The sequence below is a fragment of the Penicillium robsamsonii genome, assembly GCF_028829455.1.
Source record: "Penicillium robsamsonii strain IBT 29466 chromosome Unknown utg000001l_segment0_segment0, whole genome shotgun sequence".
NCBI lineage: Eukaryota > Fungi > Ascomycota > Eurotiomycetes > Eurotiales > Aspergillaceae > Penicillium > Penicillium robsamsonii.
Window position 1 is genome coordinate 1,213,856 of NW_026643219.1, and position 24,493 is coordinate 1,238,348.

Sequence of the window (24,493 nt, forward strand, 5' to 3'; positions counted from 1 at the left end):
CAAAACACGTCGTCATGGTGTGGATCTTAAAACAATGCCCGATTCATGCACCCACAGGTGTATACGGAGTATAGAATATTTTACATACGTAGTACATAATATCCTTACAAAAATTGAACCGGCTTTTATCTGCTAGTAAATCTTTGCCCAAAAGCAAAAAAAAAAAAAAGGGAAAAGAAATCAGTTCCCATCAAGATCGACAAGGCGTTCTGGCCCTGACCTGATCCGGAGGGACCAATTGGTCAGAATGTCAACGAGGCTGTGGCTGGTACCAGGTACTCCACTATACACTTGAGCACACGACCAAAGTAAAGTCTCCAGTACTTACAGTACTCCAGTTGACACAGTTAGTCAGAGCTTAAGTCAGCCACTCTCCTGGCCCCAAAACGTCAATCCCCCCCCCCAGGTCTGTTCTATATATACACTTCTTTCTACCTTTCGTCAACGTCCGCTTCTTTCATATGCGCCCTAGATATCTAGCCATGAACAGCAGCTGAATCTTTATTCTTTTCTCGTCCTTGGCTTTCGCTGTTTCTTCAGCATGTTCTCCGTATCTGTGTCGCCCGTCTCGGTGGGCTCGAACGTCTTTTTCGCATTTGCCCTGTTCCTCATCTCCGCACTTGTGTTACTTCTCCTGCGACGCTTTCTCACCCTCCGCGCCACCCCCGCGTATTTAAGTGTCCCCATATTCCTGGCTCTGGCTCTGCCCGCCAGTGTTGTGCTCCTTGTCCCCATCGATTTGGCATCGAGTTCGCGAGATGGATCTGGCCCCAAAGCAATCTGGCTACCGGAGCGAATGGTTCTGGTATGCTGGCGCATTGCCTACTGGCTAATCTTCGTTCTCACCTGGTAAGTGTCCCGCGTTCTTCGACTCGGCCAAGGGCTGTCACTCATTCTTGTCTCTCTTACAGGGTCATCCTCCCATTACTCGGTGAATACGTCGACTCGGGCTACCGTGAGCCAAAAGGCCGGCTTATGTACTCTCTTCGGTCAAACGCCAAATACCAGTTAATTGTCCTTGCATGTGCTCTGGTGGGGTTGATTTACGTCTCGATCTCGAACGGTTTCGAATTCAGATCCATCAAAGGTCTCATCATGGCATTGGCATATGTGTGGGGTCTCGTCCTTGCCATTTATCTCATGGGTCACGGTCTTGTTTCGATCCCGCGAAACCTGCTCCGAAACTCCAATGTGAGCGGTCGGCTACGCAGAATCCAGGCACATGCGCCCAAGGTGCACGATCGCCTGGTGGACTCAGTCAATGAGTTGGCGAATCTCAATGGTCAGGTTTCTCAACTTCAGCGCCGTAAGACAGGAACTGCCCGTGACTTTCAGGAGTGGATTGAAGAACTTCGGGAAGGACACGGCCAACCTGACGTGCGGGTCCCGATCCTCGAGTCCCCGGATACATCCGCTACAATACCTTCTGTGATCACGGAACGCTATCTGGCCGACCTTACGCGGCGGCTTCAGCGTGCTCGGCACATGAAGGCCCGATTTGTGGATGAGTGGGATCGCCTGGTCCAGTTATCAGCCGATCTCCAAGCCATCATAAATTCCGCAGCTTCAAAGAAGCTCGAATTTGCACCAGCCCCACGGAGGTCATCCTGGATCCCTCGTGTGAAATTGCTCAACCCGTACATGCGGTATCAGCTGTATTCCAACGTCATTCCCTCGGTCAGGCTGGCATTTGGCGCGTTCTTCGCAGTGGCCTCAGCTTGCATTGTTTGGTCAGAACTGATCAAGTCTTTGGCGCCCCATCTCTCCGCCGTCAGTTTGACCGTTGTCCCCAACTGGGAAAAGAACCCAGTTGGCTTCGGTGGTCAGCTCACAGCCTCTGCCTGGCTATTGTACATGTGTTCGGCGGCTCTTGTTGGCGTTAGCGATGTCAAGGTGTGGGGAAACCGCGCACTTGTCCGCCGTAATACCTATGGCGAGAGTGCCTGTTGGTACGCTGGTCTCGTGGCTCGGCTGACGGTACCAATTGCCTACAACTTCTTGACCTTCTTGCCGAAAGAATTTCGGCGAAGTACCACTTTCTATGAATTCCTTGGTAAACTCATCAACCTGACGCCCCTAGGAAAAGGGTTTGATTTCCTCTTCCCGATCCTCATCCTTCTGCCTATATGTGCAACACTGTTCAACCTGTACGGGCGTATCAAGAACATCTTCGGGTGCGGCCTTGCAGAGGATGACGATATTCACGATGTTGAAAACAACCCTGCAGGGTATGGCATGGGTGGCTGGCGTGAAGGTCGCGACCTCATTGAACGAGAATTGAATGGCTTCGGTTCTCTGGCAGTGTCCTCCCGTGGTAGTCGCTCGACTTGGGCGTCGGATCGTGAAGATGAAGGTTCTCCTGGCTCTTCCCGACTGCGTGTCCCGGTTGCGGAGGGCTCTCAGCATTCTCAGAGGACAGTTTCTGCGCCTACCATTGTAGAAGGCGAGGGTGAGGAAGATGAGAACTTCTTCCAGTCCTTTGCGCATCGCGTCAAAAACACATTTGATACTACGAAAACTCCTCAGTGGTTCCAGGGTGAGCCGTTCCGACTTCCACGCTGGATGTCGGGTGATAATAATACCACAGAAGAAGGTTCGGCACTATTTGGGGGTCGGGCAGTGCCTGGTCGTCTGCGCCTAGGTTGAACACTCCATTGAAGTGTTTAGGTCTCTTCAACTGCTGGACAGTGTAATATACGTCGTTTTGCTTGTACATAAACTCAATTCTGTTTTCTCGGTTGCTTGGATACACCAGTTCCAATTGAACATTTTATAATTTGACAAGCAGCCTTCCATTACCTTATTTGGCCTCTCTCTCCGTGAGAGAAATACAAAAAAAAGAGAAAAATAGAGAGAAAAAAAGAAATGCCCTCGTCCAGGTTCGAACTGGAGACCTTCGGATGTCAATCTTGTTACCAAGAATGTCATATGAAACCTTGTTACCAAGGTTGGAAGGATATGAGACCGACGTCATAACCAACTAGACCACGAAGGCAACCACTTGTGCTATGATCAAATGATAATGATATTTTGACGTCTATCGATGGTTTTCCCGAAAACCAATGAAGACCGAACAGTCCTTGGCATAGAAAAGCGTCTCGCTAAGCTTACTACATGTATTTAGGTAGTACTTGTTTCCAATTTCAACTATACAAATACATATAACTATATGTAGATTGGGTGGTTACATACATGTTTCAGGGGTCCTGGTATTTAACTCATTCTCTTTGGATTGATTGTATTAGTTTTCCTTGTTTACATCTTCAGTCCTCGAGGGTGTTGTATACGAATGTATGAATAATTAACTCCTAAAAAAAAACCCCCCAAGACCTATGCAGTTAATTGGACGAATATAACCGGCTCCTCTGTATGGGAGTGAGAAAGAGAGAAGAGAAAAAAAAAGAATGCCCTCGTCCAGGTTCGAACTGGAGACCTTCGGATGTCAATCTTGTTACCAAGAATGTCATATGAAACTTTGTTACCAAAGTTGGAAGGATATGAGACCGACGTCATAACCAACTAGACCACGAAGGCAACCACTGAGCCACTTGTGCTGTGATGAAATATTCGCAAATTAATGGCACTATGAACTAATGCTGTGAGCCAGGCCGCAAATGATCGGTATTCTTCTCGAATTTAGCTATTTTTTATTAGAGATTTACCGATTACATTAGTTACCTAGTGCATACTGTTTAGTGAGCTTGTTATGACAAACGAATTATCGACTATTTATGTGGTGTATCACAGCATCCGTTGGTATTATATATTGTCTAGTGTTGGGAATTCGCATACATTTTCTAGTGTTTGGTTTTATATAACGAGCAAGTTAGGACATGCCAACCCAGAACAGGAAGGGTGTATGCCCATGGTGTACTCATTCTGCCAAAATGACCACTCCAAGCCAACACGCCTAATATGCGTGCACAATAGCGACCGGCGTGACACCGTATAGGAGCTACCAATTGTCTACCGAGTGACCCTCGGAACTAAACCTAGCTGCAGATAAGACGTATTTCCATTGATTAATCCATAAATCATAAATCCGGTCTTAATATTCTAACCGAAACAATACTGCTCGACGAGAACCAATTAATATATATATGCCCAATACCATGACCACTTCGACACAACAAGGCCACTGATTTAACCAAGAGAGCCAAGATACAACCAACCAGGGTAGTTGTATCATCAGAGAGCCCAGAAAGCCATAGGACTATCCCAGGGTTGGCTCTTATTCTTGCCGCTCTTATATCTCTTACCCGTAGTCGCCCTACTCAGTGATAGACCTTCATCTAGTAATAATACTCTAATACGTAGGCTAGCATTATACAGACCTAGATGGACACAAATCGCTACACTATGTGTTTAACGGTCACCCTATAAAGGACGGAAGATTTACGGCTATAATACACATATAATCGAAGGTTCTATATCCCCCGATGTCCTACTAACCACCAAATAGTACAATGCACACAAATACCCACCTGTGACATATGGTATAGAGTTGCAGATGATCCACCGGAAGGTAGGGTGAACAGGGGAAGAGCACGGATATTTGCTATGACCACAAAATGCTGGGTGCAAGTTATGTGTATAACCCGACATAGCCTCCGAGCATGGCTCACCCACGCTATCGGGTATAATATATAATACAGTAGGCCATTATATATGGAGAGACTGGAGTGATTGACATCATCAGCGATGACGGGGATATGTCTTTTCTGCTATATGGGCTCATATATTAATTGCATGCATATACAGAACCCAGGTCAAGGGGTATAGGCAATTCAGATTCGAATCTAGGGTGTGCCTAGATATTTGAAAGATATCGTGATTGGCCTTGATATGATTGTCGTTGGAGCTCTGATACTATTAATGGAACTCTGGGCGGCGGGGAGGGTTGAGACTAGACGAGACGATGGATGTCTCATGAAGAACAATGATGGGACCCGGAATGGGCCAAGTAATATATACTGACGAACTGGGTTGTACATGTAAAAACGCCACCTCATGACTGTTGGGATAACGCACACTTCGGCTTGGTATCTACGACTACTACTATATCCCGGGCCTCGGTGGCGAGATCTCGCTCGGGCTAGCTATATCGGGGTGTCGAGTGACAGCACGCATCAGACTGTCGACTTTCCAGGGTTCGATGTACCTACATACAGGATACCTTGTTTAGACATTCACATTCATGCAATATATATAACTTTGCTCTATTGGGAAGCTTTACCTCGACTTGAAAGTTCAATGATCTTCATATCAGACAGGGGATATGGAGTTAGTTTGTTATATTGCTCTGTCATCTCCTTGTTCCGTTGTTGCTCATTTTCCGTGAATTATAGGGGCCATATCCACGTGGGTGCTTCGATGAGTTCACACCTGGTGTATTGGGCTTCCTTTGGGCCATTGTTATGTGTATCGGGCCTATGCTACATTTCGATTGGATCACATCTATACATCTATATAGGTGTACATATATATATCCCTGCGAGCTAGATTCACCACAACATATAAACAGTCTGTCTAGTGGGTGCGTAACTAGCAGAGGGTACAATTTTCATGCAAATACATGATCCATACATAGCACGACGCAGTGTTTAGGACGAATAGGTAACGTGTATGGTAGAACCAGGCAAGTAGTTATAAGATGCCAAACCCACCTAACTTGGATATAGTTGAGTACAAAATCGGTGGCTTTAGCACTGTGGACGTTTTCCCAAGGGAACGGTTGATAGCGAATAGCGAGATATTTAGGCGACATCGAAACGGCAGCAGCAGCATTTATCTCCAAACCGGGGGAGGGGTATATTCAAGTGAGTGGATATGCTGTTGGAAACAAAAAAACAAAAAAAAGAGAAAAAAAAGAAATGCCCTCGTCCAGGTTCGAACTGGAGACCTTCGGATGTCAATCTTGTTACCAAGAATGTCATATGAAACTTTGTTACCAAAGTCGGAAGGATATGAGACCGACGTCATAACCAACTAGACCACGAAGGCTTGTGATGTAAGGATCGGAGATAAATAGATATATAAGCCTATTTCTCTATATCATGAGCCGCTATACACTTTAATAGTTTACTGTCTACTTTTTACTGTCTACTTTGAATTTTTCTTCATACCCAAATAGTTGGCTAGCCAAAACATTTTATCTTATATAGTCGATATCTTACCACATACCACAAAAGGTGGAGAGCTGTAAGATCCCGCGTTTTTGCACATACACGCCGATCGAGGTCAATTTGGGTTACTCAACGTCGCGACAGAGCCTCCATATTACAACGAATGAGGAGGTGTCCTGAGATATCCAAAAAAGGCACTTAAATACCCTGAACCATGGTAAATATATCACCATAGATAGGATACTAGTGTGGCCTACAGATGTAACATATCTGCCTCAGGCCTCAAGTATCGCCACACTCCTAGGCAGCCCCAAGGTACACAAGGCATCCGTCGACCTATCACCATTCCAAATGTTACCAAAATTCCAACACCAACATAACCGACTTGAAATCAGACGATCCACTAGGCAGACACACCCTCGTTGGGAATACATCAATTGCTCAATGCGACGGCAAAAAAAGCACTCTCCGCCTTATCTACCTATTCCGGACTACTTGGGGGCATGACTTCACCACCACCTGCGCTCTCTTCCCCTCCACAGAGATCCATGACTCTACTGCCCCCGACCCTCGCTCAGTCCACCTTGGGCGAGAAGTGCGCAGTCTATATAGACCAGATAACCGATATCCCCCCCCTTCACTTACGTTCCCTCCGCCATCAGCTGAATCCTGTTCTCACTTATCTGTCAAACACGCCCCTCGGCCCTCTCGCGAAAAGGCTGCCATTTTCCTCTGACGACCAACCCCTCGCCCTCTTCGCAGCTGTTACTATCTGCTTGTTCACCATTATTGTGATGAGTTGGCGCAACCCCTTAAGAATGCTACGGCGCTCGCCGAGCTACGCTCCCGCATCCAACCCGCAGGTCAGCGATGAGGACTTCAGCTACATCACACCCGCAGATGTCGCAGACCCACCAGTAGACGATGCTGAACCGGATATTATTGCCCTTCGCCACCGCGGTACCATATACCCACTGCGCTTCCGCGCATACGCGATCGACGACGGTGTCTTGACCATCGGAGACCTACGAGACGCTGCTGCTAAGAGCACAGGAGCCGGCCACCCGGACTGTGTGAGGCTCCTGTACAAGGGCAAGCTACTCAAGAACAACGCGCGGACATGCAAAGCCGAGGGGATCAAGCAGCATTCCGAGGTGCTATGCGTGGTGTCTGAAGCAGGAGCGGGATCCCCGAGTGATGGCTCTGACGACGGACAACCCATTCCTGTGACTGTGCATGCTCCAACACCGCCGCAGCTGCCGCGCCCCATTAGTGCGGGAGAAGCATCGTCGCCTCCCACACCCCCGAGTGGAAAGAGCAAGAAATCGAGAAACAAGAAACGCAATGGCAAGAAGTCGCCCGTGCGCCCAGAATCCCCCGCTCCATCTCAACCACCACGGCCTACATCGTCAGGCCACTCAGGCGTCCCCGGACCTCCGCCCAACATTAAGTTGATGCGTACACCGCTGGAACAGGTCACTGCTTTGACCCAATGGTTCGAGCAGGAGATGAAGCCGATTTGTGAGGATTACATTGCGAACCCGCCTAGTGACCCAAAGAAGCGGGACTATGAACATAAGAAACTGGGCGAGACGATCCTGGCACAAATCCAGATCAAGGCAGATGGAATCGAGCCAGATGGCGATGAGATGGCCCGCAGTGCACGCAAGGCCCTCATCAAGGATACGCAGGCGACTCTCAACCAGCTGGATGCAGCTGCAAAACTGTAGCAAAGCTTACCAGTTGCCTACTCGGCTCCCCCGCTGTGCATACTTTTGGGGGATTTGAAATTGGGTTACTGACATACGTACGGAGTACGACACACTCCGTACATAGTCATGTACAACATGTATCTACCTCATACCGGGGAACTGTTCTAGCGGTCAAATTTCCGTTTGCTGGGACCCATCCACTCCCTCGGGATGTTTCTTTGCATGGAAGGCATCGGCGTATTTGTGATATATCAACTTTTGCGATTTCCCCAAAGACTAAACCTGTCAGAATGATTTGCCGACATGTATACACACATTTTTTTCTTCTCTTTCTTCCATTTCTTTTATGTAAGTATACGTGGGGGCGAAGTTCAAAGAAATCCATTCGCTGTCTAGATCAATTCATCTCGAGTTGATCAACATGGTTCAGGGGCAACGCACGGCCCAGGCCTACCGTTGCGAGAATCCTCATAATTTTTTATTAAATAGTCTGAAGATTTAGAACGATTATTGATTGATATGTAAAATGGACATATGATGCATGTGTGGTATGCATTAACAAATACCCTATAACATACATCTAGTCCGTAGTACAAAGCCTCTCTCGGACTTGGTCCAGTCTATTTCCAGGACTATTCCTAGTTTGGCTACCTACAACCTTCTCTCTCCTTACACCCTCCCTCTTTTTTTCACCTTCGACGTTCTCTTCTCTTCTCTTCTCTATTCTTGAGCTTAACTCTCATTTCACCGTGCGGTAATCGCATCCTTGTCTCAACCTCCCGGACCCCGCAAGACCTCGAGGTCTTCCACGGGACCAGCCCCTCCAGCACCTGTCTCTTGGAACTGGAAAAATTGGACAAAACCCGTGGAACACCCCCTGCAGTTGTGGTCAACCTGGTGTGTTGATAATTTGCTGCTTTTGGTGTACCCCCTTACACACTCCACTTTCCGACTCTACCTGGAATGGCTTGATCCGACAAACCAATCTCTACGGCAATCTCTACTATTCAACCGGGTTGCAGCTGGACTGGCCTTTTTCATTTGTGAATAATAACCTCTGGAATGGCGGGTGCCGCTACAGCGGCATATTCTGCAGATGCCTTAGCATCGCCCGTGGATGGCTCGCAATGGGATTTCGCGGTGCCACTTGGGAACGAGGTAAGATTATTCCGTGTGGCATTCCAGTGACTGATCTGGTAGCCTAAGAACGTGGAAAAGAAAAAAAAAACGCTGATCCCCTTTTCCCCGCAGGAGAATCACCACTTATCGAAACAGCGCAACTCGCACGACTCGAATTCCATCCCCGCAAAATTTTCTCGACAGCGTAACTCGAACGCCTCACGCAGCTCCTCCGTTTCTCGCACTGTCAACACACACGAATCGCCCTATTTAGCCTCAAACCGAGGACGGAGGGAACCCAGTCTCAACCGACATGGAAGTGAAGTAGGCAGTATGCGAGATGCTTTTGGTCACGAGGCGGCCGGTCATAAAGAGCCCGAGGAGGCCGATGATGACCTTAAATTGTACCTGGACGAAAAGACGAATCAGGAAAAATGGATCCACCGAGACAAGCTGGCAAAGATTGAGAGTGAGGAGCTCCACCAGGCAGCCATTCTCTTCCAGCGACGGATGAGAGGAGAAAGCAAATCGAGTGGGGGACGTGGGAGGAGCCATGATTCACAGCAGAACGCTGCTAATGGGACTGGTACAGCGACATCACCTGCTGCAGAACACTCCGAGCCCTGGCCGAAAATGAGGGAAGAACCCGACAAGCTGGACGTGAATGGCAATGTAGACGACGACGAGCGGGAACATTGGGATCTCCGCCGACCAGAGGAGATTGCTGCAGATGATGCAGCCGCCAGCATCTACCGCCATCCAAGCCTTGGAAAAAGCGCATCCCGAATCCCCGTCTCTACAGTTAGTCCAGTTCCCATACCTGGCGCCATGGGCCGCGATTCTCGCAGTTCACGGAGCCGTGCTGCAACAGATGAAGATGATCGGTCTTCACGCAGCCGCAGAGCTAGTGAACCCATCAACATTGAGCAAGATGCTTCGACTCCTTCTCCAGAAAACCGACCGGGCAGCCGAGGATTCAGCAGTACACAAAACACACCGGGCAGGAAGATAGTCAAGAACACCGGTTCTACCAACCGAAAGACCTCTGCTCCACCCACGAGCAGGAAGGCGAGCACTCCTCGATCTCGTGCTGTATCCGGTAACAACACACAGCGCCCTACCACTCGGTCAGGTGAAAGTCGTCCTACAACAGCCGCTAACCGGCCTGAAGGAGACCCACCGTGGTTGGCAACTATGTATAAGCCCGATCCTCGTCTTCCACCAGACCAGCAGATGATCCCGACTGTCGCCAAAAAGATTATGCAGGAACAGTGGGAGAAGGAAGGCCGGACGCCGAACACATACGACCGCCATTTCGCACCCCTCGCAGTGCACCCATTCGACGCGCCACCTCCTGTAGCCACCAAGGTTGAGCCAGAACAGCAACCTGTCGAGTCACTACAGCTCGAAGAGTTGCCGCCTCCCCCGCCAAAGAGCCCTGAACCACCTCGTCCGAATACGAGTACCGGCTACAGTACCATGCCAAAGGTGCAGGACACACCTCCAATGGGACTGACACCCAACCCTAACCCCAACTGGAACCCTCCAGTTGTCACCGCACAGCAGCTACCAAAGAAAGATAAGAGCTGCGGATGCTGCATTGTGATGTGATGAACTCCACTCTACAACCAACTGTCCAATCTCATCATCCATCTCCCCAACATAACTTTGATATTTGCACATCTGCTTGATTCCCTTCTCTGTTAATTTTATTTTATTTTTTATTTTTTTCCAGCGTCTCCGGCGGGATGGTGTTCTGTCGGTTCTGTTCTGTGACTTTATATCCTGCGATTTAGGGCATTTCTTCGCCTCGAGCTCAATTTCCTTCAGACTGATTTTTAATCTGGTTTTCTTCAACCCCAGAGCATAACTATTCTTTTTTCCCTTCTCATGTATTCATTCCTTGATATTTCCCTTCTCTTTTCTGTGACCTTGCCATTCCTATCGAAGTGGTAGGAGGGAACTCCAAAAGAAATCACTCCAGGGTTGCGGTGGATGGGATGGGAGCGAGGGACTCGCACCTCGCAAGAAGCATAAATTGAGGTGTGCGCCTCTCTCTTGTCTTATACCTGCCTCCTGACTTTCTTGACCATATGGTTTCCTTTCTTTTCTCCAATGTTTTTGGATTTCTCTCCGAAACACTTCTGAAGCCTGTTTTCCATATTCCTAAGCCTTCTTACTAGATATTTTCTCTTTCTTTGGCCCGATCTGCTCATCGGCTCGAGCAGTCAAGTACCTGGATTTGCTCGCATTTTAATGCCAGATATTTGCTTACGGAGCTGCTCAGATATCAGGTTGAATGGATGAATACATACCTGCACATAATTGCTACTTATACTTGTAAACGTGTAGATACCGCGCCAGCCAGTTTATTTGAGATATACTAAATTCTACTTTGTAGCCATCTACATATTACTCAAAAGGGAAAAGAGTCTCGGCCTCGGCGGAGCTCCCTAGCTGACAAATATCACCTGACATCATCGCCGCATTCAATCCCGCAATTTTGACGGAATAGCCAACCAATCCTCTCATCTTTGTGCCTGTACCCCGCCCAATCCTATAAAAAGAGACACTGCCTCTTCTCCTTTCGCCACAAACCGCCCACCATTTCGTCCATCTTCACTCGTCTTTTCGGCTCCTTCGCCGGCCCAAATCCCGCCGCCATGTCCGCCGCAAAGACCCGCGCTCAGTCCCTCATTAATGACAATGCTGTCGTCGTTTTCTCCAAGTCATACTGCCCCTACTGTGACGCTTCCAAGAAGTTGCTCGACAGCTTGAACGCGAAGTACACCACTCTCGAGCTGGATTTGGAGGGTGAGTCTTGGCTCTTTTGCCCTTTGCGTTGCTTCTTGTATTCCTTTCGCAAGAAGCGTGCTTTTTGCACCTATAGTTCTCATACCTGTTTATCTATGTTTTCAAATCAATCGCTAACATGAGTTTTTCTTTCTACCACAGAGGAGGGAGCTGCTATCCAGAGCGCTCTCGCCGAGATCTCAAGCCAGCGCACCGTGCCCAACATCTTCATCAACAAGAAGCACATCGGCGGAAACTCTGACCTCCAGGGCAAGAAGGACCTGAAGGAGCTGCTCAAGGCCGCTGGTGCGATCTAAGCAGTGATGTTATACAAGCAAGAATCTCCCGAGGCCCGAGTCTTGAATATTAACCAAGGTAGTTTCTTATTGCACAGCCTTTTACCTCTCATTTAATTTAGTCTCTTAGACTTGTTTTCTAGGTCTAGTAGCTTTATAAAATGCGGGGAAATATTTCTATGGCTTGGGATTGGAGGGATCGAGAGAGCCCTACCATATTCCAGCGGTAGATGCGTATTGAGTGGAGCATTGCCATGTAGCTCTGGAATATTTTGTAGAGCTAACATAGGGTAGAAAAATGAAACAGCGACTAATTAACGTACAGGTATGTTGATACAAACAAACAAAACCAAATCCATAGCTCTTAAAAAAAATCAGATAACCTTCTGCACAACAGTGCCAAGGGGCCTCTCAACAATGGACATCAATCCTTCGACAATACTCGTCCGGGCCCCCTCGCTTGAAACAGTTTTGCCAGCCAGATAATTCAACCAAACAAGTCGACTAATCCGCTCATCAGCGACACGACCCATCCACTTAACAGGCTCATTAGCTCCAGGCTGGAAAAGCGCATCCAAAGCGCCGTGCGCATCACGCATCAAAACAAGCGTCTGTCCCTTCGGCACCGCCTTCCCCTTGCCCGCACCGAAAACAGCCTTGAAATCATTCATCGCGCTTCCAAAGCTCTCATCCTGGAATTCGCTCGGCTCCGCAGTCTTCCTCGCCTGCGCGCGCGCAGTGATACCACGCACCCAGCCGTCGCGCAGATGCATAAAGTCCGTGTTACGGGTGGGCACAATGCGGAATGCAGTGCGGATGCCGTTATCCTTGAGGATAGCAGACCAGGCGGCGTCGCCGTGCTCCGGGTCAAGGAGAAGATCCTTGAGCTGTTGGCGCTCCGGCGAGACGAGGGAAGTAGCGGCGTCTGCGCCGGCGCCAGAAATAGCAGAGTGGGCATCGGTATTGGGCGGGTGGACTGCTGTGCGTAGCAGGCGCCGTTGTAGCTCGGTTATGTCGGATTTCGCGACGTACAGGCCGACCACGTAAACTTGAACTGAGAGGAAGGAGACGGTGCGGATGCCAAGGCCTAGAAGTTGGTAATCTTCACCTGTGGATGAGGCTATATCGTCGCCTGTTTGTTTGCCTTTTGTTGCCTCAGATGAGGGGAGTCGGATTGTGCTTGGGAAGGTGGGGATTGTGCTTGTTCCTGTTGGCACTTGCTCGAGTCTGTCTTGGCCTTGGATTGTTATTAATGATGGACCGCCGCTGGGGAAACCGACTGGTCCATCCATGCGCATTGCGCCGTTCCTCGGGGGTGGGGAGGTGGCTGCGGTCTTGTCATCTTTTTTGGCTTCTAGTTCGTTAAGTCCGAATAAGTCTAGCTTGATGACGCCATAGAGACCGACTGCGCAGGTGATCATGCCAGCTGCGGAGAGAATCATCTTCCGCTGAGCTTGGGAGGCCTGCTGGAGATCCGCCGCTGCGGAAGCTCGAGAGCGGAGGGGGTTATTGGTTGCATTGGAGCGGAGGGAGGTGGTAGAGAAATTCCGGGAGGAGAGGCGTGTTGTGCGGAGTTGTTGCCAATTGAGGCTTTGGTAGGCCCGCCATGGATTCTGACGAAGAGTGGAGGCCATTTTGAGCTTGGTTCGTCGGATAAGGAATGTCGAGGGCAGGATTAGCGGGTGACGGAGACGGAGTGTGGGGATACACGTGATATGACATGATCTATATAGTATATATCGTCATGTATCAACAGATGATTTTGATTGAATAAGATTGTGTTGTTTTTTTTTGGGACAACTATGATATCTAGATAGCTCATTGACTTTTTCCGGTGCATGGTCAATATTTATTTGACAACGATCTTGTGAGAGCCACCAGTGACTTTAACAGTTGCAGTATTATCCACATAGGCCACTCCTCTCGTCAACTGGTCGCCATCAATGGTAATCGAAGGCTTCTTTGATGCAGTGACATAGGGTAAAGTGATATTTCCAACAGTACCCTTTGGGACCGAGAAAGTCAACGTATATCCATTCGAATTCAACATCCAAGAAGCTTCAAACTTCCCAAGAGGGGTTACAAAGCCAGCTTCGGCAAATTCCAGATCTCCAAATTGCGGTGCAATTTTCCACGTCAATCCTAGTGGCGAGACCACAGAGAGACCGACAACAAACTCTGTCAATGCAGAGGTTGGACCAGAGGACCAGCCATGCGCATGTGAGACATATGATGGATCATAGCCATACCCGCGGTCCATCCGATACCCGAAAGTCCCGTTCTGTAGATAGCCCTCAACCACGGTGCTCTCTGTACCATTTGGGTTGTTGATATACCAGCCCCAACTGCGGCGAATGAGATCCAGTGCACGTGCAGGCTCTTGGGCAATGAAGTGACTTTGGATCTCGAAAGAGGATATGAACGAGGCAATGTTCTCCGGTAACTCAGGAGCTACGGCCCCTATGGGGGTCCAGTTCTTGAGAAGATTTTTTGAAATGCTGGCTGTGCGCTCTTCGTTTACAACACCGAACATAATAGCCATGCTGTTTGCATCTTGCGGATGCAGAGAGGTCTTGGTTGCGTTGTCCTTGAATGCACCGTATGACTCGTCCCAGCAGTAGGTGTTGATTGCTTTTTTGAGATTGGCGGCCTGAAAGCTCCATGTGCTTGATAGATTGGTCGAGTCTCCAGCCCACAAAGAGAGAGTTGATCCTGTCTGTAGGGTATGATAGAGACTAGACTGTGTTAGTAGGAAAGCCTTCTGCATAGTGGATTCACAACATACATCATCTGTGCTTCCGAGTTGTTATAGCCTTGCTGCCATCTCGCCCAGTCTCGTGTGCCTGTTACATTCAAAAGCCCGCTGGGGTAAGTCACCTTTCCATATATATATTTCATGGCGTGCTGGTAACTGGCCCAATTCTCCATCAAGAAGTCTGTGTCGTTGGTGTAAAGAACATATTTATAGGTGCCAATCATAGTCCACATATGGTATGTGTCCGAGTCCTTCTGACTCAATGGAGGCCCAGACTCATCAAATGCGCCTGTTGTCTTGTTCTACAATTCCCAGCAATGTCAGATCTATACCCCAGAAGAACAAGAAGCAGAACTCACCTGAGTGTTGTACATGATCTGTAAAGCGTTCTTTACACTTTCCAAGTCTCCCAGACTCACAAAAGCCGACGGAACAGCAATACCCATATCACCAGGCCAAACTGCACGATCTCGCTTTGCACCATCGACAATGATCGTGTCTCCTGGCCCGAGAGTCCCATTGTTTACCCACCCCGAGGTAACGCCTTTTGTAACACGACCAGTATTTACAGGGACCTCATTCGTCTGAAGAGTATATGCACCGCTATACCAGATGCGATTCAAAAGCTCATCGCTGCAGTGAAAGTACCCCTGATACGCTCGGAGATTCGACCAAGTGGGTTTAAACGCAAGCTCTAAGCTCAAATCATCAATCTGAACACTGGCCGAATCACCTGTGACCAAGAAGACTGTCAAGTACCGAAACCCACCCCGCAGGTATCTGTCCGGCATGACATATGTGCCCTTGCCAGTTGACGAAATATTTGCATACAACGCCCCGTCATGATATAGAGCGCTTGACGAGTCCGACCACTCTCCAATCCAATTTTTAGCTTCTGTAAACGCCAGCCCTAAGGCTCCGCTGCCGATGGAGGTGTAGTCTAGATGGACGATGCCGCCAACTTCAATGCCAAAGTCAAACACGACAAGTGACCCGTTACCGTGCAGTGTTGCTTTGTGTGGATGTGAGGAGTATGTGACAGCGTTGGTTTTCAACTCTGATAAAGTCGAGGCTGGTCGTACTGTCCGGGATGCCGGTGCGAATATGTTCTTTTCCCACGGCCCGCTGAATGCAGTGTCTGTAGGACCGGAGCAAGTGGTATCACGCCAGCAAGTATCTGCAGCAGATAGCGAGAAGAGAGACCAAAGAATCAATACTACACTGTACCAGTGTAGATGTGCCATTGGTGGTTGAATGGAGAGAGATGTTCGTATATCGTAGCAAGATACCCAAAAAGCTATGCAATACAGAGAATGGCAAATATGGCAATAGACAAGCTATGCAACGGTGGAATGTGGAAAACTTCATCGCTACATATATTCGCGATTGGTGGAAGAATCATGCGAAATGAGGTTGCTATTTGCAGGATTTGGGCAAGGATCGGCGTAACAAATGCCCCAGAAGGCTTCATAATCGAAATTCTTACTGCGGATTCCATTCAATCTAGACTTTTCCCCGCATTCAATTTTCTCCGCGATGTCATGTTGCGATGTCCGCTCGGTGTAAAGACCACCGAGGGTAACATGCAACGTCTAAGATACAGAGCTCTATAGCTAGAGGGAGATCAGATATTGTTAGAAATATGAACAGTTGAACAGTCAAGTTGAATTATTGAGTCGAGGTTACTGTGCAATTCTTGGGCATTTCTTCCCTATAGCCGATGACAACGCAATTGATATGAGCTAGTCCAACAATCTGTAGTTGGATTGGAGAAGTATACAGGGCTACATCGTTGAACGTTCTTATCCCAAGACATTATGTCAAGGGCTAATATTATTTGAAGCTGAATGGATTGTAGTCAACATACAATTTATGCTATACATCGGATAAAGGTCAAGCCCCGCCCCACCTGTATGACCTAAGACTACTTCCACCTGGGCTTTGCTTCTTACCATTTCATCTCTACAATGTCGGAAATAGTCAGACCCGCCTTTGAGGGCCGTGAGCGTCCACTTCTTTCTTATGGCATCGATTTCCCCGCAGCTATAGTACGCCATCTCGATACATTCCAGGCTTCACGTGTATATGTGATCTGTTCAGGATCATTGGCGCGGAACACCGATGTAATGAACCAGCTGGAGACTGCTCTGGGGCCGGATAAGCTGGTTGGGCATTGGATTGGTATGCGGAGTCACACTTTGTGGTCAGAGGTGCTGCAGATTGCCGAAGAGGTTAGGACTGTACATGCTGATCTGCTCTTGACTGTTGGAGCTGGCAGCTTGACTGATGGTGCTAAGATAATTGCATTAGTTGGTATACATTTTTCTTTCAGACCTTGGTTTGATTTTCATTTTTATGTTCTTCTCGCCTTTTTTTATTCCCTGGAAGATCATACACATATAATTATTCTCAGCCTAACATTTTTATCAGGTCCTTGCAAACCAAGTCAGCACACCCGAGGAGCTTGAGACCCTTGCAGAAGGCCCCAAAAAGCGATTCGAGATCAAAGCACCAACTGTCCCGATCATTTCTGTGCCAACATCTCTCTCCGCCGGTGAATACTCCAACTTTGCTGGCGGTACGGAAGACCGCTCAAAGCGCAAATACAGCTTCCAGCACCCAATTCACGGACCAGAGCTGGTTATTCTTGACCCGGAGCTGGCGAAAACGACCCCCGATTCAATCTGGCTCAGTACAGGCGTGCGCGCAATTGATCATTGTGTCGAAAATCTGTGCTCTATGTCAGGTACGACAGCAACATCGGATAAACTGGCTCAGCGTGCACTGGGATTGTTGGTTCCTGGTCTCTTGCGCTGTAAGAAGGACCGATCAGACCGTGATGCGCATCTACAGTGCCAGCTTGGATCAGTGGATGCTATGGCGGCTTGTACCAGCGGGTTGATTGAATTGGGCGCCAGTCATGGGATTGGACATCAGGTATGCGACCGTTTTCCTTTCTGTACCTTCCAAGACAACCACAGGCGCATCAATGTGTCTGGCTAACATTTTTTATAGCTTGGTCCATTGGGCGTTGGCCACGGTGAGACAAGTTGTATCTTGCTCCCAGCTGTGTGTAAGTTCAATGCTAAGTACAACGCCAACCGCGAAAAACAAGCTAGTGTGCGCCAATTTCTGATCCAAGATCCGGTCGTGCTGGAGGTGCTACGTGCCCGTTCGGTCAACGTAGAAGCATCCGACTTGGGTGATATCTTGGATGCTATCATCCACGAATTGGGAATGCCTCGATCCTTGAGCGATGTCAAAGTAGGACGGGACCAGTTGGATGCACTGGCGGAGAATAGCCTACATGACCGTTGGTGCAAGACAAACCCAGTGCCACTGAAGGGGAAGTCTCAGGTATTGGAGATCTTGGAGATGGTAGTTTAAGCGTTAGGAGGCATAAGATAAACATATCTGATTCTATTGCTCTTTCTCTATTCCAGTAACTATTCCCGGCTCCTAAATTATCCTACTAGTTCAGTTCATTCCAATGCCAAGTTGGGATTGCCCCCACATTTCATAGAGCACATCTGATCGGTAGATATAAGTGAACCAGACTCACTATTCAAAGAAAACAATAATGGTCCTAAGCATAGAAAATAGAGATGTTCATTCAAGTTTTAATCAAGTTCCCAATTTCTAACTACTAGTTTTGGTAACGCTCTATATATCTCCATCAGACATCCTAACCACCTAGGGCACCTTTCACCCCAAATGCATTATACATGCCCACCATTCTCTAATCTCTGACTAAAATTGCAATTATATACTTTGGGAGCTTCTCCCAATTGATTGATAAGCAGGACCCCCACCACTTGGTGGACACCCCACCCGTGGACATTTTATGTTGTACATAAGCTCACGCCGTCTCTAGGGCTACACGCTACACTATCAACTTCTTCACTTCTCACAGCAAACCTATACAATGGGGTCTCTTTCTAAGAATATCCTCATATTTGGCGCAACGGGTAATATCGGCTCATTCATTCTGGATGCCATCCTGCCCGAACGCTCCCAATTCGGCCGCATCGCCATATTTACTTCCCCGCACACAGCCGAAACCAAAACCTCGCAGCTGAACAAGCTGAAAGAGCAAGGCGTGGAGATAATTGTGGGTAATGTCGAAGATGAAAATGCCGTGAAAGCAGCATACGAAGGTAGGAAACCCTTTCTTCATACTATGCCATCCATGCATAATGACACAATGATCTCAAATATCAAACCGCCCAAATCACCAAACCAAAGGCTAATCATCAAGCTAAACAGGAATCGACACTGTGATTTCAGCACTAGGCCGCAATACCCTGGCCCAACAGATCCCCCTTATCCGACTTGCAGCCGCCAGCTCGACTGTGAAATGGTTCCTGCCCTCCGAGTACGGCACAGATATCAAGTACGGGCCGGCTTCGGCGAACGAGAAGCCACACCAGCAGAAGCTAAAGGTGCGTGCGTATCTTGAGAATGAGATCTCACGCGACGATCTCGCCTATTCCTATGTAGTCACTGGCCCCTTTGCGGAGATGTATCTTAATCTCATGCCTGGGATGGAGGCAGCTGGTGGGTGGGATGTTAAAGGGCGGAAGGCTCTTTTGTTGGGTGAGAAGGGGAATGGAGATGTTAGTTTGACAACGATGAAAGAGTAAGATTTCTTTTCCTTTTTCACTTTTGGCATTTATCTTGTTGGGATGAACGGACTATTGATTGACTATTCCGATAGTGTTGGGGTTCTTGTCCTGAACACTCTGCTTCACGCTACGGCTGAGACGCAAAACGCTCCCTTGTGTGTCAATTCGTTTACCACGAGCCCCGACCAGATCCAGGCGGAATTTGAGCGCCAGCTTGGAGGTCAGCCGTGGGATGTGTCTCGCACATCGTTGGTGAAGTTGCGCGAGGCGGAGGCTGCGGCGTGGGAGGCTGGGAATCCAGCGGCTACTGTGTTCACTTTGCGTCGGATTTGGGGTGAAGGAGGGACACTGTATGCCAAGCGAGCCAACGGGTTGATTGGGGAGCCGAAGGTCATGGGGCTGGAGGAGGTGGTTGCGAATGAAATCCAGAGGGTATCGAGGTTGTAGATAGCGTGGTTCGATTTTGTTTTTACATAGCCATATCCATAGCAAAGGCCGGCATTTCATCTACATGAACATCGCGCACACTGTGGGATCCAACGTCCAAAGCTTTATGGCATTCGTACGTAGGAGGTAAGAATTAAAGAAACGTGTCGGGGGTTCAGGTAACTTCAGATTTCACATGACCGAGGGGAATGATTTGGGAAATAATAAAAAAGGGGATAAAGCTCTGCCGGATATAAAACAAGATGTCTGAGCTTTATTGGAAGAACTTGCGCACTCTTTCCTGGCTGGCCGGGTCCACAGAAGCCAGAATCTGGTCTGCATTTGCGCCGGTCGCTGCCACCAGCTGCTTGGCGGATGTGGCCACCCGGGCAGCGGTCTGGCCCTGCAGGGTAGCCGCCTCGAGTGCCTGCACGATGAAACCGAAGACACGGTCAGACTTGGCAAAGACAGCCGGGTTTTGCCTAGTGGTAAAATATTAGCATGAGTATGGAAGGGATTGATGAAGAAAACATACTGGTCAATCAACTGTGCAATGAATGAATAGGCATAGGGAGCAGCCTCCTCGTCGTAGGTAATGGGCAAAGTCTCGATCCAGTTGGTCACGACCTCCTGGGGAGCCTGAACCTTAGATGGGTTGTAGTGCAGGATCTTGGCAATACTGGCAGATGCATTCTCGGTCGCGAACACATTCTCCTCTGTGCGGGATTGCGCATGCTGTGTAACCTGGAACAAGCTGGGGAGGCTGGCTGCCACAAAGTCGCTCCAGGCGGCACCGCCCTTCTGCGCAGCCACACCCACTCCGTACGCCGCTGCCTGACGGTTGGCAGCATTCTCATCTCGCAAACCGGAAGCCAAGGGCTGCATGATGTGGTCCTTGAATGCCCACGATTCTTCGCCGCAGAATTCAAGCACGTCATCCATGATGCAAAGAGCCCACTGCCGTTGTGTCGGGTCTTGGCTTGTGATGAAAGCGTCGTAGAATGGAATCAATTGCTGCCAGGTTGGCAGGAACGAGTTGCCCTGGTTCTTAAAGATGGTGTGGAAAGCCTTGTTCATATCGCTCAATAGGTTTTGGTCGTCCTCCACGGCGTACTCAAAGTCCAAGTTCTCCTCGTCACCATCTTCGAGCTCGGCCTGCTCCTCCAAACGTTGCTTCACGCGCATCTGGTAGTCTTCAAGGGTCGACTTCGCCGATTCAATGAACGCCTGCAAGTGCTGGGGGGTGAGTGAATTTCTGCCAACAACCTCTACTGACTCGTAGAAGCACTGGTACATCTCAGCTAGCGTGTCAACTGTCGGCTCAGCGCTCAGAACCTCGATGATCTTCTCTGCGACCTTGTTCCACATTTCAGCGAATCCCGGGGACTGGCCACCGTGTGACTTCTTGTAGGAGTTCAGCAGCTGAGGGATCAGCTTGGCAGCTGACACTCGAACAGGGTCGTGGAAGAAAAAGGCGAGACCAGGGACAGCGATCTTCTCCATGGTTTCCAGGACGTAAGGCTCGAAATTCTCCTCGAGAATTTGGGCGTAAATTGTGATCAATTCGATAGCAGTATTCTTGTCTTCAAGAGCACTAGTCTTGATACCGATAATCTTGCCCTTGAGCGGCACCAGTTCCCAGCCATCATCCTGCTCAACTTGCTCGATCTGGTCCTCGTCATCCAGCAGCTGAATATCGGCCTTGGCGGCAGCGACGGTTAGAAGAGGAGGCATAACGCCGGGGAGATAAGGGACGAAGTCTTGGCCTAGAACGCGGCACATGCGGCCCCAGCAGTGAAGGAGGTATTGTGACTGTGGGTCGTCGGCGTCGACGATGTTTTGTTGAATGTTGCCGAGAATCTGCACGAGGTTCAGGGCATCTTGACCCATCTTCTCCTTGCCAACGGCTAATGCGATCAGAGTAGCACACTCCATGGCCTTGGCACGAAGAAGGCGGTACTCCTTACCCTGTTCCTCCTTGAGGACATTGAGCAAAAGAGGCATCAGAGTAGTATAGTACTGATCGAAAGCGGCCTCGGCGGAATCGGCAATGGTGGCAATGGTAGACAGTGCCTGCTCCTGCAGATAACGCTTAGGACTGCGCAAGAGATCCAAGAGATGGCTGAGCAGGTTTCCGAGGTATGGCTCCAAGGTGCTGCGCTCCGCCTCCTCACAGAAGTTGACGAGAGCGGCAGCAGCGTGGGACTGCACACGCGGCTCGGTAGAGGCGAGAACGGGAATAATGTTAGTGAGGACAATTTCGTGGTACTTCTCCTGCATGGTACCGGCAAAGTCGGTACTCATCTGACCAAGAGCATTGCAGCCTGCATAGCGGACTCGGGGGTGGGCGTCTTGGAGGGCAGGAACAACAAGTGCAAGAACTTGGTCCAGCTCACCGACCATCAGCTCGCGACAACCCTCGGAGATGGCGGAGATGGCCATCAAAGCAGCATGGCGATCGCGCCAGTTAGTAGACGACATCATGCGAGGAATCCAAGAGAATGCGGGTTGAAGGATGGACTGTCCACCCAGTTTGTTGGCGAGACGATCCATGCATTGCTCACCAGCGATGTGGTTGAGGTCGTTCTCTTCAGGCTCAAGCTGTTACTAGTCAGTGGCACGTCAACTGTAACGACAAAAATGCAAACACTGACATCTTCAGACGCGTTCCATTCCTCCGCATCGTCGTCATCCGCACCGACATCAGTCATCAGACTCAGACACTGTGTGACCATTTCCTGTGCGAACTCCGGCTCCTTCTTACACATATTGGGGGCGTAATCGGCAAAGGTGGCCATCAATTCGAGTGCGTTCTGGCGCACCTGGTCGCTGAGCTCCTTGTCGCCAATGACGCTGATGCTGAATTTAACCAAGTTGCTGAACATGGCCTTGAACATTTTCGGGCTGACTTCAGCCAATTCGATCAAGGCGAGCAGTGCCGAAGACAGCTCCTCGCTCTCAGAGGCTTCCTTGAGAGGAGGAAGGATGTTGAGAAGGTCTGGCATGAGGCCAAAGAATTTAGGCTGGGACTTTTTGGAGATCGACCGGAACAACGAAGCGAAGGCTTCCATAGCGGAAATCCGCACCTAATGAAATGGTTAAAATTGAGCTCAAAGGTAAAGCCACATGTCGACATACGGAGATATTATCGTCCTTGAAACCCTTGGTGAAAACCTCCACGACAGCATCTTCGTGCTGCTTCTCAATGATCCCGGGGGTGGTCGTGAACACGCGGTATGCGGTTTCCCGAAGACCCGAGTCAGGGCTTTGGCTTGCCTGGAAGAGAACACCGAGGAGTTCAGGCCACTGTTCGCCTACAAATCACAGGTGAAATCGTTAGAACCAAGAGTCCTCATTTCGTCAAAGGTGATCGAATCGCATACCATTATCGGTGTATTGCCGAGCCACCTCAGCCAAGGTGTCTCCAATCTTCTTGCGTACGTCGGTGACAGTTTCATTCGTCAGACAGGTCACCAACTTCTCACGAATGGCAATTCGCTGCTCGTTGGGGAGGCATGAGAAAATCTCCTTGTTGTCACCCGAGGCGGGATCCTTTCGGGTTTTTGTTGCGATTCTTCGGAAAAGCACAGCGGAGAAAGCACGAGTCTATCAGCAAGAGTTTCCCATTAGCTTTCATCCCAAATCATAGTGAAATTCGGGTGTTGGTTCGGTTGTCGGTCGTTTGCAACACCCCTCTTTCAAGCAACTGCACCCCTAGAGTCTAGTGCAACTTACCATTGTGTCCTCTGCACCGCCAAGCTGTTCCGCCAATCCCATCAACAGGACATCCGGTCGGTTCTGAACCCAATCATTGTTAAGCTGGTCTTCCGCCTGGGATCTGATGGTATTGTCGGGTGTGCTCAAGGCGCGGAGCAGCTGAGAAAGCGCGGTGTGGATTTCGGGAGGTAAGAGGGACATGTTGGGCGTGTCTGTTCCCAAGTTCCAGACGATCCAAGCAACCCAGTTCTTTCAACCCTCGTAGAAGTGATTTGGTGGGGATAGAGGGGTGGAACGAAGGAGAGGAGTTTTGTTTTTGGTGGGGCGGGGAGAGAGGGAAAAAAGAAGAATTTCTGATTAAGAGAGCGATAGATGGATAGGCCCTTGGTGAAGAAGAATGAAAGCGCCAATCTTATCACACCACAGGAAGAAACGAGATTCAACAGAGGATATCGAGGTCTTTGAATCAGATTCTTTCTCGACAAAAAATGCAATTAATTTACGAATAATCCAAGGACAACATAAAGAGCCCATAGTAACGATAATCGCATCCGGACGCTAAGCCAAATGCAGTGATTTCAGGCCACAAGGCCAACTAAATTTGAACAGGCACAACTATGAAAGAACTGAAACATTGCTAATCCAGTCAAAGGATTACTTATTTGGTACTAGTAGGCTACCACGGTAATATATATACAGAATTGTCAGATCAAGATCCATATCGAACAATTATTTGCATTGAAGGCTAAACTAAGGCCGCAACTGCTCACGCGAACAGCGGTATCTGAACGCGACACGGAATATCGATATTAGAGAAAAAAAAGGGGTATGCAACACTCTGGACAGGAAAAGAATCTACTGCGCTTTCTCAAAATGCTTAATAGCCAAGCTGAATCGGACAAAGTGAAGTATTGGAGAGAAAAAG

At 49.0% G+C, this 24,493-nt stretch overlaps 9 protein-coding genes across 9 annotated transcripts; 6 read left to right on the forward strand and 3 right to left on the reverse strand.

Moving 5' to 3' along the window:
• Nucleotides 1-541: 541 nt before the first annotated feature.
• Nucleotides 542-2,646, forward strand: N7447_000496 (LMBR1 domain-containing protein; the record flags this gene model as incomplete). The annotated part of the gene is made up of 2 exons (XM_057224772.1): nt 542-849; nt 912-2,646. The coding sequence occupies 2 exons, from the start codon at nt 542-544 to the stop codon at nt 2,644-2,646; spliced, it is 2,043 nt and encodes a 680-aa protein (XP_057088788.1).
• Nucleotides 2,647-6,673: 4,027 nt separating this feature from the next.
• Nucleotides 6,674-7,855, forward strand: N7447_000497 (BAG family molecular chaperone regulator; the record flags this gene model as incomplete). The annotated part of the gene is made up of 1 exon (XM_057224773.1): nt 6,674-7,855. One exon carries the CDS (start codon nt 6,674-6,676, stop codon nt 7,853-7,855), a length of 1,182 nt encoding a protein of 393 aa, XP_057088789.1.
• Nucleotides 7,856-8,899: 1,044 nt separating this feature from the next.
• Nucleotides 8,900-10,567, forward strand: N7447_000498 (uncharacterized protein; the record flags this gene model as incomplete). Its single annotated transcript, XM_057224774.1, has 2 exons — nt 8,900-8,995; nt 9,089-10,567. The coding sequence occupies 2 exons, from the start codon at nt 8,900-8,902 to the stop codon at nt 10,565-10,567; spliced, it is 1,575 nt and encodes a 524-aa protein (XP_057088790.1).
• Nucleotides 10,568-11,619: 1,052 nt separating this feature from the next.
• Nucleotides 11,620-12,066, forward strand: N7447_000499 (glutaredoxin; the record flags this gene model as incomplete). The annotated part of the gene is made up of 2 exons (XM_057224775.1): nt 11,620-11,770; nt 11,912-12,066. The coding sequence occupies 2 exons, from the start codon at nt 11,620-11,622 to the stop codon at nt 12,064-12,066; spliced, it is 306 nt and encodes a 101-aa protein (XP_057088791.1).
• Nucleotides 12,067-12,419: 353 nt separating this feature from the next.
• Nucleotides 12,420-13,679, reverse strand: N7447_000500 (chalcone isomerase domain-containing protein; the record flags this gene model as incomplete). Its single annotated transcript, XM_057224776.1, has 1 exon — nt 12,420-13,679. The coding sequence occupies one exon, from the start codon at nt 13,677-13,679 to the stop codon at nt 12,420-12,422; it is 1,260 nt and encodes a 419-aa protein (XP_057088792.1).
• A 215-nt stretch (nt 13,680-13,894) lies between these two features.
• N7447_000501 (putative alpha-L-rhamnosidase B) lies at nt 13,895-16,044 on the reverse strand (the record flags this gene model as incomplete). Its single annotated transcript, XM_057224777.1, has 3 exons — nt 13,895-14,780; nt 14,831-15,102; nt 15,160-16,044. The coding sequence occupies 3 exons, from the start codon at nt 16,042-16,044 to the stop codon at nt 13,895-13,897; spliced, it is 2,043 nt and encodes a 680-aa protein (XP_057088793.1).
• Nucleotides 16,045-16,767: 723 nt separating this feature from the next.
• Nucleotides 16,768-18,187, forward strand: N7447_000502 (iron-containing alcohol dehydrogenase; the record flags this gene model as incomplete). The annotated part of the gene is made up of 3 exons (XM_057224778.1): nt 16,768-17,109; nt 17,231-17,737; nt 17,816-18,187. 3 exons carry the CDS (start codon nt 16,768-16,770, stop codon nt 18,185-18,187), a joined length of 1,221 nt encoding a protein of 406 aa, XP_057088794.1.
• Nucleotides 18,188-18,725: 538 nt separating this feature from the next.
• N7447_000503 (uncharacterized protein) lies at nt 18,726-19,872 on the forward strand (the record flags this gene model as incomplete). Its single annotated transcript, XM_057224779.1, has 3 exons — nt 18,726-18,957; nt 19,067-19,439; nt 19,518-19,872. 3 exons carry the CDS (start codon nt 18,726-18,728, stop codon nt 19,870-19,872), a joined length of 960 nt encoding a protein of 319 aa, XP_057088795.1.
• Nucleotides 19,873-20,125: 253 nt separating this feature from the next.
• N7447_000504 (nuclear import receptor PSE1) lies at nt 20,126-23,769 on the reverse strand (the record flags this gene model as incomplete). Its single annotated transcript, XM_057224780.1, has 6 exons — nt 20,126-20,333; nt 20,387-22,452; nt 22,506-22,937; nt 22,990-23,165; nt 23,235-23,457; nt 23,587-23,769. The coding sequence occupies 6 exons, from the start codon at nt 23,767-23,769 to the stop codon at nt 20,126-20,128; spliced, it is 3,288 nt and encodes a 1,095-aa protein (XP_057088796.1).
• Nucleotides 23,770-24,493: the final 724 nt, after the last annotated feature.